We start from the raw sequence: 13,712 nt of genomic DNA, 5'->3' as shown, positions 1-13,712 counted from the left end.
CTATTATTTTAAAGTATAGAACTGAAATTTAAAATTAGAGATAATTAAAAAGGGTTTTGTCATTTCATTTAAGGCATCTTGTATGTGACCAAGGTCAAGTAAAGATTGAGAAACATTGCAAAGATAAGTATTCTAAATAAAGAACAAAAAAAACATATTCATAAAACAATTTCAAGTGAGTTAATGATTTGCAATACTTATTTGTGAGTTATTTTCCCTTTTAGTTTTGCTGTTCTTATTTGACTGTCTGCCCATCATTTCATTTACAAGATGTCTGGAATGCCTTGGCATGTGGCTGAACTGCGTCAGTAGGACTTGGTCAAAGTTATTTTCTTAGTTTTGCTTCCTCGCAGCAAATGAAATGTTTATGTCATCATACAAGAAAAATAAAATGTATGCTGACAGATGCTGGATTGCACACAAGATTACAGCAAGGCAGGAGGTGAGCACTACTTAAGTCAGTCGTTTGGACCTCAACATTTCAAGAATTTGTCTGGTTCTACAACTGAGGTCAGCAGGCATGGCAGCACCATGTTGTCTGGCTGCAAGGTGATGCATCCAATTAGAGAGAGCAGCCAAGAAGACCTGCTACGAGGACAGCCACAACAGGAGAAAGATGGCAGCTTTCAGAAAGTAGCAGTTGCTCCATTTTCCACACAGAATGACATGCGGCCACCCCCTGTCCCTCCCAAAAGTAAGGCTCGGCAGTTTTTTACACCTTTAGATGCTACAGTCGCAGCTTAGAATTTATTTATTTTTTTTTGTGCAAGATTATGGAATGACCATAGACAGTATACATGCAGGAAGATGGGAACTCATTAAACTGATTGACTTTAATTGTTCATGAGTGTTTTACGCTCTTCCAGCAATTCAGGCTTCCACAGTGAGGCTGACTTCAAAGCAGACTTCAAGATAATGATGTGCTCATAAGTAGTTTGTTTATAGTAATCACGCATAGCAATTAAAAATAATGTTGCTGTTCAATCTGAGAACTGTTTCTGGTTTTTATAGTGGTTAAAAATGAGTGTTGAGGAAATAAAAATTCAATATTTGATGTGATTGTACAGGTGTAATAGGGTTTTATTTGTTTGTTTAGTTTTCGCTTGCCTGTGTATACTAGTGAACATTTATAATTTCAGATTTTGCTCAGTTTCAAATAATCAGATCTGCACAGACAACACATCCAAGGGACACATCATTGGATAGTCTTGATAAAGATGGTAGGAAAAGTTCACAGCTTTCTTTAAAAAGATAATTTGGCCTTTTTTCTGTATAGAAAATACAGTTTAACATGTTTCAACAAAAACATTTTGTGTCATGTAGATGCTCATACAATTTCAAATAAAAAATATTGGTCTTTCCATTTGTAGAAAGCCATAATACTGTGTCTAGGCTTCTAAAGTCATCTATCTTGCATTTGAAATTGTTTCACAATGTGCAAAGTATTTGATAGAGAAGACTTCAGCAGTGACTCTGTTGTAAAAGTTGATATAAAAGACTTATATGCTGATAAGCCAGAAACTGTAAAGGGGAAAGAATATTGAGAACTGTATTATTCAGTCCTACTGCTGATACTATGGCAAGAGAAACCAAATAGTCATTTTAGTTCGGTGTTGCAAGAAGCACGAAAGATAAGAATTTTATTTCTGAAGGAAGAGTTATGATCCTGTATATACTGTTCTGTTGCAAGCATTCTTTTGCTCTATTACAGCCAGTGGCAGTGAGCAGTTTGATGCTCTGTGCAAGAAGGGTGATGCCTTGATGGACAGCTGCATGCTGGCTGAGACTCGGGATGACTTCCCTTCAGCTATTAGCTTCTGCAACTGTGCACTGGGTGGGTTGACTGCACATTATCTATGTATTTAAAGTAGTTTTTCTCTCCTTTTTTGTTTTTTTAAAATCTGTTTTTATGTGTAATATTGCACTCTTATGTTTTGTAAGAATATTGGAAATAAATTTAAATCTGATTTAAAAAAAACTTTCTGAACTTTAGGTGACTTTGAGCAACATGAAAGTTCTTATGTTTTGAAGACATATGTCTGGAAAGTAAAGGATCAGAGACCTATTTGCACTATTAAACTTTTGTTTTATTTCAGTTTCCATTTCAATTCATGAAAATATCTCAAAAAAAGACCAGTCAGCACATACAGTGTTTTTTTTATCCTTGATTTTTATTCAAGCAGTTTCTAGTATTGTCCATTTACTGCCTTGTCTTCTAACTCCTTTAGTCTGTTTATTTCTAGCAAAAACATATGTTTGTCTTCCTTTTGTGGTATTTTATCGTGCTTTTCTCATAATTGATGATGTAATTTGTTTGGGTGGCTTAGGTTGCTTGAAGGAGGCCATGTCTTTAAAGGATCTCAGTAACAAAGCCCTGGCTTACGTACAGAAGCGACATAATTCATGTCTAGTCAAATTACGCAGTCTGCAAAAGCGGGCCACAGTTAGACAGGAATCCAGCCAGTCTGCTGCAGGCCCCAGTAGCTCCACTTCAGGTAGTAACAGGTAAATGGAAAATCCTATTTCTGACGTAGGTTTATCAGGTGACCTATTAGGAAAGAGTCACTTCTACTACTGTACTCTCACAATCTACCTATATCTAACAATCTACCTATATCTGCCGTTATTCAAACTCGAAAGTCATTCTGGTATAAATAGTATTTTTGTATTGGCAATTATTTGAAATTTTTAGTGTTTTCAACTACTTTCTTAATAAGAAAAGAATTCAGTTCTAAACTTGTTTATAATTTCTTCGTTATTTGCTTCAGGTCAAGTATTACAAGTAGTGACTCTGATACCAGCGATCACCATGCTCATCTACACAAACGACATTCTTCATGGGACCCTTTGGATGTCAGGTCTGTGCCTACACAACCTGTAAATCAAAGAGACTTGAGATCCACTCCATCAGTTCATGAGCACCAGGACAGCTTTAGCTATAGGCAGCAGATAGTGGATAGTCAACAAGTACAGTTAACAAATGACACATTTGTGAAAAATGGAGGCATGGCAGAGACAAACCAAAGCCTGTCTCAGACAAGAAGTGGGATATCATCTTCTCAAGAGTTCAACGACAGTGGATTTTCAGCTCAGCAAAAGCCAGACACTAGTGGCATGCCTATGTCACACTCTGGGAATTGCCTTGTAGCCTACACTGGTGGTGTTGAAAATGGTGAAAACTCTGTGGACGTTTATGGCACATTGCCACGAAATAAATCTCGTAAACCCACATCTGACATGCCCACCAATCCTGAACTTTATCAGTCTTTTCTTAACAAACAAAAATGCCTTCAAGCTGGGGTGAGTGCAAGTCAGCAGAGTCTGGACAGTTTGAAGTCTGACAGCAGTGGTTCAGACCACTGCAACACTGGTGCCAACACACAGCAGAAGCTGAGCAAAGCAGAGATCCGGCAGCTTTTGCAGGACAACTTGGTGCAGAGACAGTGGCATCCGCAGCAACAGCAGTCACAGTCTTTAATTGTAAAGAATGCACCCTCTCAGCAAAATGGACTTTCAGCTCATCCAAATCAACAGAAGCCTGTCATGCAGCAGACTCAGCCAGGAAATCCCACCAGGCAGCAGCAGCAGCAACATCAGCAGCAACAACACCAGTTGCCTGGACAACTTCAGGCCACTGCCGCTGGGTTAACCACTCCTGCTCCAGCTGTCTCAATTGTTCAGACTGGCGTCAGCCAGCCTGTATCTCAGCTGCAGGCTCCAGTTCGTGGCCTTGTCCCCAGCCAGAAACCCTCCATTCCATATCCATCATCTGTCACAAAAGCCAGACCACCAGGACCACTGCCAGCAGCACGTCCTGCCACCACCAATCAGCAGCAGGGTCCATCAGAGGTTGGTAGGCGCACGTCTTCAAACGTTGTCCGGGTGCTGCCGAACCCTCATGTAACCTCCACTCCCCACCTTCAGCTTCAACCCTCACACCCTGGTAACGCTACGGGTAGTGGTACTTACTTGGTCTTGATGCCTTCAGCGCCTCCGCAGCAGCATCAAACATGCCAAAGACCACGTCAGCACCAGCCGCAGCAGCTGTTGGGGGGGCCACTGAGGCATGCAGCTAGCAGCATGCAGTTGTCAGGTGTGCCTGTAGGGTCACAGCTTGTGGATCGACATGCCTTTCAGCCAGACTGCCAGAAACTAGTAGACTTTGCTTACCCTGCTAACAATCCAGGTACTAGTACTAATAGTATGCCCTCCACCCTGGTCTTACTTGGCTAGTAGCTGACTACAGTGATTTCATCTTCCTGGCCTGCTTCTGCAGGAAGAAATCTGCAAATAGCTTAACTTTTGTTAAATACATAGTGAAAATGTGGTAAAATCTCAGCATTCAAACAATCATGAAAAATAAAGCAGCAGAGATGAGGTTGGAGGGTTTCCCCAACTAACGTTTTCTTTTTCATTATTATCAAGGCTTTGCTAGGTGCATTCTGCTATTATTTATACAAGACCCCATTCTTCCTTGGCTTCAGCAAATTCAGATTTGTAACATGTAACATGCGTAACAATTAGTCATCTTTCTACTTACCTCAGCAGCAAAGCTTGTTTTGCAAATCCTTAAAAGCATTATTAACTATGGCATCTTGAATCATTCATCAAAACTTGAGCCTGCTATAATGAGATTCCCATAGTGCATGATCTTTGCAAATGGTGTAGAAATTTTCTTTTCACTAATTATTATAGCTATACTAATGAGTTCAGTGGCTTTGAAATTTTCTTGTTTGTCTCTAACAAAAATAAAAAAGAGATATGGTATCATATTTGGATATTATGGTCAGGAGCAGCACTGTGTGGTCTTGTGGCAGGAAACAATAAACAGCAGAGCACTTACAAAAGTATGGGTCTTTGCACAACACCTTTCTAAATCTTTTTCTCTTTAAATGCTTACCTGTGCAGATGCCTCTGTCAGGGCTTATCCTGGTCGTGAGAAGCTAGGTTCTTTTCGTGTCATTGAGGTAAGTATTGGCATTTTCTGGGCCATGCATGTTGGTGTGGTTACAATATTGGTGTGGTTACAGATGTTGTTGCTTCTCATGAGCAACTTGCAATACTGTTTGGTATGCCTTGCAGCGACCATTGTTGTAGCCTTGGGTTTAAAGTGGATGAATTCTCTTTCCTCACAAGTTCTTCTCTTTGTAAACAAGTTTTACGCTGACGTTTTTTTTATTTGGTTTGTGTTCTTATTCTGCACACTTGGGAAGGGGACAGACACGGTTGATTTTTTTTTTTATCCTTTATTTCTGTGACATTTCTGTTGCCAGCATGAAAGCATATGTGGCTGACTTCAGTTATCCTTTATTTTTTACATTTCTGTGGCTGGAATGTATTTCTGGATTGTTGCATTTCTGTTGCTGGAATGTAAATGTATATGGCTGACTTCAGTGACCTTGTATGTAACATTTCTATCGCTTTATGTTTTTTTTTTCCTTTTGTTTGAAAAGTGAAGGCAATGCTAATAGAGTCCATAACATGGCAGCCTTACTTTTCTGATTGGTGTAGTTTGATTTATGCTGTCTAGTGGTGTGTTAGAACTGGTGTACTTTCAGAAGCTTTGCTGGACTTTTCCATCTAATCGGTTTCTTCATTTGTATATAATATCCATAAATCATTATTTTATTTACTTAAGTATTATTCATGTTAACCAAAAGTGGGAAACAAACACCACCCTCACACAAAAAAACAAAACAAAAGCAATGAAGCAAAACTTTGCTAACATTGCACAAAAACTGATTGTTGAAAGCTACTTTAGACCTAGCTGAAGAGCAATGCGAGTTTTAAAATGTTATCTTACACTTACGCTCATCTAAAATCTAAACTGGATAGCATATCTTGAATGCACCTTGTTTTGTTGCACCTTATGCTGTAAGTAAATGTATCTACTGCCGAGTATTCATGCATGCAGCACCTTTTTGTAAGGTAATACAGTTAGTGTATTACCTACCTTGTAGCAGATTTTGGGATGTGGTGTCTGCACAAGCATGCATCCACTTTATCTGGATAACAGCCAAATTTAGACAAAAAGATTCTTTTTAATATCTTTTATTAATAGTACTAAAAGGGTAAAATCGGTTTTAAAAAATATTACCATGAAACTTTCAGGATGAGCAAACTTTTAATCTTTAGAAATAAAAAAAGTAGTTATCTGCCTGTAAGTGCAAATAGCAGCTTGTCTGTTGGCATAGTTTTTTTTTAGATATATTTTTTAAACAAAACTTTACCTCCTAATTCAGCATTAGTTTCTGGCAGTTGTGCTGTGTGTGGCCATTCTCACAGGGTTGAGGCTGGACAAGTCCCGTGTATTTATCAGTGATAAAAAGTTGTTTACCCCTAACTTCAGTCAGACCGCAGAATAATGAGAAGTTTAAAGAATTCATTTTAAGCTATTGGAAAAACCCACCGAGGCACTCACACGTTCATTGTCATGTTGTCTGTTAATCTTTTGATGCACATGTAGACTTAAGGAAAGGATGGAATTAAAGAATAAAACATCTTAATCCATTTTTATTCTTGTGCAGGTCCTTGGTGAAGGCTTTCCTACCTCAGATGGTTGCCCAGGTACCCATGAGCCTTCTGAGTTTGGAGATGGTGACAACAACCAGGACTGTTCTAATATAAGTGTTCGCGCACTGGCCTCCAGGTTTGAAACCTCAAAGCCTTTACCATACGTACATTCAAGCCTTTCCAAAAGTTGCCAGCGGCAGGACAGCATGAAGTCAGATGCTGGGCTGCAAGGTACAATGCAAAGAATGCGGAGTAAGTCAGAATCATCTACAAGGAAGCCAAAGTCTGTGTTAAAAAACAAAAAGAACAAAAGCAAACCACGCAAATCTGTAACTTTTGCAGATAGCATTGCTCACTTTGCAGACACAGATGAGCACAACTCTGGGTATGAATCTGCCAGAGAATGTAACACATTTCGACCCACTTTTGCAGACAGCAGAGCGTATTACAGTGATGATGAAGATCACCTTGGATCACACCATGCATACTCTGATAATGAATGGGACGATGTTGAAGATGCTGGTAGTTCTAACAGTGATGAATTCCCAACTCCTGAAGAACAGTGCCAGCTATGTCACAAGAGAAGAAAAGAGTCTGGCAAACAATTCTGTGAAAAGTGTAGTTTCTACATGGGAAAGCTTACGTCGAGGTAGCGATTCTTCTATTTTATAAAAGCAGCACATAGTGAACACAGTGATTCATTGTAGGCTTTTATGAATTTTTTTGGCATTATGTAATTTAGTGATCAACCAAAACTGCCGATCTTGCCATGAAAATACTTTTCAAATTTTGTTTGGTTAGCTTTTGTCAGCTAGATGCAATTATTTTAAACTTTTAAAAACCCTAGGCTGTTGATTACTGGGAATGGATTGAGACATTCCTACATAGCATCTATGTAAGGTGAAAGGGTTTTTGGTCAGTGAGAAAAATCATTGACTAGTCAGACTTTGAATTCAGTGCCTCCTGTAAATATTTGATAATGACTTTGTTCAAATTTTTGCATTTGATGTTTTGAAGCAGTGAAAGGTATTAGCGGATAAGCACTCCTTCCCCCTTTCCTACATGGGTAGATATAGTGAAGAGCTAGAACTGATACTTGTGAGCAACCCTCTTATTTTGTGTGTGTCACTAAGTCATACAACAAGCCTTCTCTTAATCTGTCTCCTTATTGCAAGAGCAAAAATATGTGCACATGTGCATGTATGCTTTATTCACTTATTCCAAGTGAATTTTTTGGTTTTTGTTCCATGCACATATTTATGATGACAGTTAGGCAGTAGAGTATTCTTGCCCAATCTGCATCAACTAGTTATGGAGAATGTTTTTCAAATGTATATAGCTAAAGATTACAAAGCAATGTTGTCTTACACGAGTTACAACACAGACTGTAGCATGATGTGGTTTTGTGTGTGAATTTTCAGATGTTGCAAGCCGTCCATATGCATTGAGTCTTTAGGTGCCTGATGATGTTGACAGAATTTCTATGCCTACTTTGAGATAATGGGATGTCTGCTGTGTGAGCGAGTCTTGACTATATTTTGTTGTGTGATATAAAGCCAAGTTCTATCTATATTCTTGTGTACAAAAGCTAGCCACCGATAGCAGTCACGCTTTCCCATACAATCACTACAATATCGCATAATGCCATTTCTGAGTAACAACGGTTTGTAATATTCTCATGATCAGTAAAAGCCTAGCACTGTTAGTCGAAAATGACAGTATGCTTGGGTCACAGCATGAAATATTTATGCAGATAATAGTCTGGCTTCTAAAACTGCAGTTTCAGTCTTACCAGATCCCAGTGTTGCCACTTAAACGCATATGGTGCTGTGCCTCCATTGCTAAAAGTTTTCCAACAGCATTATTTTCACATAGCTCTAGTATTTGGCAGTCAAAAGATAGTCTTTTAGGACTATAATGGTAGAGTTATTGGCAAAGCAGTATTACCTTCTGATGGGAACTCATCAGGACATGACCTGCATTGTAGACATGTTAAAGACCAATACACTAATCCTTTTAAACTCCTTTTTACCTCATCACCATAACTCGGTGGCATGAGAGATTGTGTAGTGGATGAGGGATTGTGTAGTTTTGTTTGCATGGTGTGGGTAGTAGCATGACAGATGAGTGGCCTCTGGCATCACATTGTCTTTGTTTCTCCTTTGACGTTTAGATGGAACTGGCTTTACAGTGAATGCTTGTAGTTTGGGAATTTGATTATATGCAGCTGTGGATTTGGAAAAAGCCATGTAGAGCTTGCCGTGCTTTGCATATTTTTGTCCACGATGTAAGATCCCATTGAGTGTATTCCACACGTGCTTCTGTGCATTCCATGATGGTGGTGTTTGTGAATGGATGGTAGTAACCAGAAGCTTTGCACAGTAAATATGATTGTAGCTGACTAAATTCCAATGATGATTTGCCTTTTGATCAAGAATATTGCCTGTGATATAGATTTTCCATAGAGAGTACACATTTCCATCCACTTGCACTAGTGATTAGAATATGGCTGTTGTCACCACAGTGTCTACTTGATCTGCATTCCAGTGATACAGATTAATGTGCCTCTTACTTAAGGGCAAATAATCATATTACATTGAGAATTATGAGAATTACCTGTACCTGTAATGTGATCAGTCTGTGAAAATGTAGTCTATATGCATAGTTTATCATTGTTTTATAGAACTGTTTGAACAACTAGTTTTGGAAAGCTTGTATGGAATTCAGAATATATGCAAATATGCAAAACGTCCATGCTTGTGACTCAGCAAGCAAGAAGTTAAAATATGTCCATTTTAAGAAATAGTTCTTCTTGAATTTTTCTCAAAGCCTGTTTATTTATCTCTTGGGGTGTTTTGGTGTCTTTTTCGCAAAATATGCTTTATAAAGTACCTATTGGTGTTTTTCAAATAGCTGCAATTCATAAAAGATTGCACCTATTTACTTCAATGATTCCCCACACAAGGTGGGGCCGTCCACAAGGGCAACAGCAAAGCACTCATCGCCAAGTTAGTGATGGGCATGGGTTGTGGACCGAGATCACATCTATGGTACACATACCTTATCTTTAAATGTGGCTCCTGTTTGTGTAGCGGGACTAGCTGTCCATGAAATAGCCTCATTTGCTTACCATAAAACAACTATCCTACTTAAAGCAAATTACTAAGAGGTATTTGCTTTCAGTTTCCTTGTTGGCTCCTTCTGTCTGTGTTATCTCAACCTTTTCCTTGTATACACTCCGTCCTAAAATATCTTAGATCTTTGTTGACTAAACAAGATTTTAATGTGCCTGCAAAAAAAAAAAAAATACCAACCTATGATCAGCCGTTAAAACCAGCATAAGTTATTGATGCATCTTTTCAAACAGCCGCCCAGAGTTTCCCCTTTTTAAAATTATCAGAAACTGTGTCTCTTCTATGTGTGTGAATGCTGTGGAAGAAGATTGAGATTTTTTTTTTAAGTATTGCTGCTACTCGTTCAGTGATTCTGATTCTTTCAACAGCTTATTCCAGCGCCTAGGGCATTTAATGTAATAAGTGCTTAAACATTTAGCTGTGTAATTATATATGTTGTTTTGAGACAAATTGCACATAAAACTTTTCAGATTCAAAGTTTTGTAACATTCATGTTTCAAATTTGATATTGGGTTTGTTTCCTAGTTTGTAAAAAGGATATGTCGATTTTGATTTGTACCTAATTTGTTGTATTTCCCGCTGGCAAGGCAGCAGACTGTTTTACTTTTCAATTTTGATCATATATGACATATTTGTTCACATTATACAGTATCTGTTCAATGTTCAGAAACTTTTGTGTTTATACTTGATAATTGTAGTACTGTCTGAAGGGAAAGTTGAGATTTTTATATGAGATAATACCCCTTCTGTTTCCATGTTGGATTCATGTGGGTTCTGAAGTATTTATCATTTCACACATAACTGCCAATGTTTTTTCACTGTAAAATATCTTGTATTAGAAATGTTCACCGTGAAATGGATATACAAAAAGTACTGCCAGATTATGTATGACAATAGATAAATTAAAAAGATGTTTTTAAATTTTTCAGCATTTATTTTTAGTGCTAACTTTTCAATGGTAATACTGAAATGTTTTAGAATGTACATTTCAAAGAAACTAGAGGAATGAAGAATAAAAATTTCTCAACTGTGGTTTTCTTATATGGATATATATTTTTACATGTTTGTGAATGCAAGTGTTGCTGTTGATTTAAGCCATGCTTTAGATGGATTTCAAAATGAATGCATGAAATCTGACACCATTTCAAAATAGTTTAATTCTCTATCCTGCGATCACATTTCTTATAAAATTAAGAGAATCACAAGCTGTATTTATAGAGTGATTTTGATAGCTGCAACTTATGCAGCCAAATATGAAGGCTCACTAATATTAAAGTGACTACACAATTGGTTCAACAAGAAAAGGACAGATTTACAATTTATCACATGGGCAAATAAACATTAAAAAAATATATGAAAATAGGTAAAGAGCATATATTGTACATTAAATAACTTTCAATTTAACATAAACAGTTTAGAGGTAAGATCACTTTATTCAAACATAAAACAATTTGCAAGCAGTTTAACAAGAGTTGCATTAGTGTGCAATAACAATTTTCAAGAAACATTAAACATCTTAAAAATCAATTGTGCAAAGAATATTCTGAATATCAAATTTCATATTTTGTTTGGAATGACTAACTTTTCTCTCCACCTCAAAGAAATCAGACTAATGCATGCAATGGTAATTGGCCTTCCTACAAAAGACCAAACTTGGGAAATGCTGCAGGAAATCTTTAGGATCCACATCAGCAAGAAAGCATACAATAGAATTAGGCAACTATCTATGCCCTATGAAGACCACTGTGAAATGATATAAAATGGTCAGGGCATATTACAAAATAATCCTGCAAAGAACAGATCAACAAGTAGAATACAACGACGACAGATGAGATTGAGGTGGAAGACAAGACATGACTGGCTTTTTATTCAAAAGAGATGGTGAGATCTGGAGGCTAGATTGCCAGGCAGGGCTATAGGGGCAAGCAGACGAGGCATCGGCCCAGGGCCCCATGCTTTTGATAGTTGTCAGAAGCCCCGCACATGCCCTGTGCCTCAAGCCCCGTGGGGGCTAAGAGCGGGCCTGCTGCCAGGTGACCCAATGAGGGCTTCACAAGTGATGGAAATATTGTTGATCTTCTGCCATAAAAATAGGATTGCTTTTAAGTTTTAGTATGTGTGAATATATGCATGCATGTGTGTTTACATAAAATGAAAATATTTTAAACTGTATTATGCTTGTAACCAAGGAGCTGAGGAGGGGTATGGTGCGAGTAAGCAAACTTACTTCACGTAAACCAGAAGCAGATAGAGAGCCAGTAATGTATTAACCTTCATCTGACTAGGCTTGAACTAATGCTAAGTTCCAAAGTTTTAGCATGGAGTTGACAGTGGTACCAAAGCGCTGAAGCTACCTTTCCTTCATTCTGTGGACGCTGACCAGATCTTGAACATGTCTGCTGTCTTGTGGCAGCTCTGCCCTTATAAACCTATCACAGGGCCTACCCTTTTGTGATGCTCCTGTATGCCAGTGCCATTATGCACCAAGAGCGCAATCAATCTCACTCTGTGTGCCAGTCACTGCCAGGCTACTGATACACACCTAATTATTAACAAATATAAATGCCAAAAAAAAAACCCCAAAAAAATGCTGGATAATGGAGGGGCTAATTTGCCTAACATGTTCAATGCCGCAGACTAATTACCCATGAAACTGCGTAAGATAAAGCTGATCTCATTGTGCAATTTAGCTAGTTGCAGCGTCTGACGTAAATATATTTATTCTGATATACCATGGCCAGCCACAGTATAAATGTCATTTTGGCAATAAGTGATTAAATTATAATACAAAACAAAAAAAATTTTCCTTGATTTTACAACAGAAATTAATAGATTGTGCATATGATATGATATATTCATGCTTCAAAGCAACTTATCAAAAGGACTTCTCGATCTAGATCAGCCTTTTTGTGCGATGCAGACAGTGTGGAATATTCCTGTCAAGTTTCTTGAGCAAGCCGAGTAGTCATTTCCACAATTATTGTTCATGTGCCAAGACTGTTAAAAGTCTACAACTTGATGGAAATCAATTCTGTGTCATAGGCTGAGTTATCAAATGCCAAAGCCCCATGATTTGGTCCGTCACAAAGATGAGTCCGGACATTGTTGGGATCAGAATGGTACTTAGGGTTCATGTAGGCATAGGTTCCATTTGTTATGGATTTTTGGAAATTCTGGTCTTTTCTTGAGATGCTGCTATTTGTACTGCTGCCTATGCTGCCACTGTCGCTGATCCAATCTGGTTCACCACCCTCAGTCTGCTCTTGAGCAAAGCCAACAAAAACCTACAGAGAAATAAGATCATAAGACATAGTATGATAATGCTTAAAATACACTAACAGTTATGTAAAAAATGATTAATAAAAGCCTGAAAGCCACTACAGACCTATTTCCAAAAAATAAAATGGGTTTATGTCTAAAGGTAGATGAATGCCTATTGGTTTGTTAGCAGATGAGAATCAGTCCAAATACTTTATGAAGCATTAAAAAATTATAAAAGAAAAACACCATGAGGCTCTTCAAGCAAACATTCTTAGGTATTTTGTTGCCTCAGCACATCTTCAAGTATCCCAGAAAGGAGGCTGGTCATTTCAACAGTCATATCAACTACAATTTTCGGTATTAGGACAATTAGGTCCATGCAAGTGTAGACTGAGGTTGATATGACTGGGTTTAAGTGATTTGGGGTTGACAAGTGAAATAATCTTCTAATGAACATGTCTGATAGGAAATAGGAAACAATCCTGTCAACAAATGGTGTGACCATTTGGGTCTTTTGTTTACTTCCTTAGATTACACACATCTTCATTCATCTGAAAGGTCATATGTCACCTGGTAGAAAAGGGCAAGACCTACAACTCAACCAAATACTGGCTGCGTGCAACCCCCCTCCCTATTTTTTTTTAAAGTAACCATGATGGATTGTGTTTATAATTGTGCATAAAACATGCTATTTGACTATGAGTTTCTGCCAAAAGAACCAGCAGACACAAAAACTTATCAACCAACAATCAGCCTATATTTTACAGGTGAAAATAAAAAGAAAATAATAAATGTATCACAAGG

The 13,712-nt window shown here is 37.9% G+C and overlaps 2 protein-coding genes across 9 annotated transcripts in view; one reads left to right on the top strand and one right to left on the bottom strand.

Moving 5' to 3' along the window:
• LOC112557623 overlaps window positions 1-10,679 on the top strand; it is a 31,748-nt gene extending 21,069 nt beyond the window's left edge. For 2 of the 6 annotated variants that reach the window (XM_025227645.1, XM_025227719.1), the window contains exons 12-18: window positions 406-694; window positions 1,140-1,220; window positions 1,712-1,834; window positions 2,328-2,505; window positions 2,769-4,186; window positions 4,909-4,967; window positions 6,528-10,679. In XM_025227645.1, coding sequence (XP_025083430.1) covers window positions 406-694; window positions 1,140-1,220; window positions 1,712-1,834; window positions 2,328-2,505; window positions 2,769-4,186; window positions 4,909-4,967; window positions 6,528-7,166 — 2,787 coding nt within the window. In that variant the 3' untranslated portion in view covers window positions 7,167-10,679. The remainder of the gene's footprint in view (window positions 1-405; window positions 695-1,139; window positions 1,221-1,711; window positions 1,835-2,327; window positions 2,506-2,768; window positions 4,187-4,908; window positions 4,968-6,527) is intronic. The other 4 variants (XM_025228048.1, XM_025227799.1, XM_025227960.1 and 1 more) reach the window with 4 other exon arrangements.
• Window positions 10,680-10,786: 107 nt separating this feature from the next.
• The window catches only part of LOC112557451, an 89,213-nt gene continuing 86,287 nt past the window's right edge, over window positions 10,787-13,712 (bottom strand). For all 3 annotated transcript variants that reach the window (XM_025227440.1, XM_025227358.1, XM_025227524.1), the window contains exon 121: window positions 10,787-12,931. In XM_025227440.1, coding sequence (XP_025083225.1) covers window positions 12,656-12,931 — 276 coding nt within the window. In that variant the 3' untranslated portion in view covers window positions 10,787-12,655. The remainder of the gene's footprint in view (window positions 12,932-13,712) is intronic.

This window comes from Pomacea canaliculata, linkage group LG1 (assembly GCF_003073045.1).
Source record: "Pomacea canaliculata isolate SZHN2017 linkage group LG1, ASM307304v1, whole genome shotgun sequence".
Lineage (NCBI taxonomy): Eukaryota > Metazoa > Mollusca > Gastropoda > Architaenioglossa > Ampullariidae > Pomacea > Pomacea canaliculata.
The sequence above is the reverse complement of the archived record's forward strand: the minus strand, read 5'-3'. Positions and strand labels throughout refer to the sequence as shown.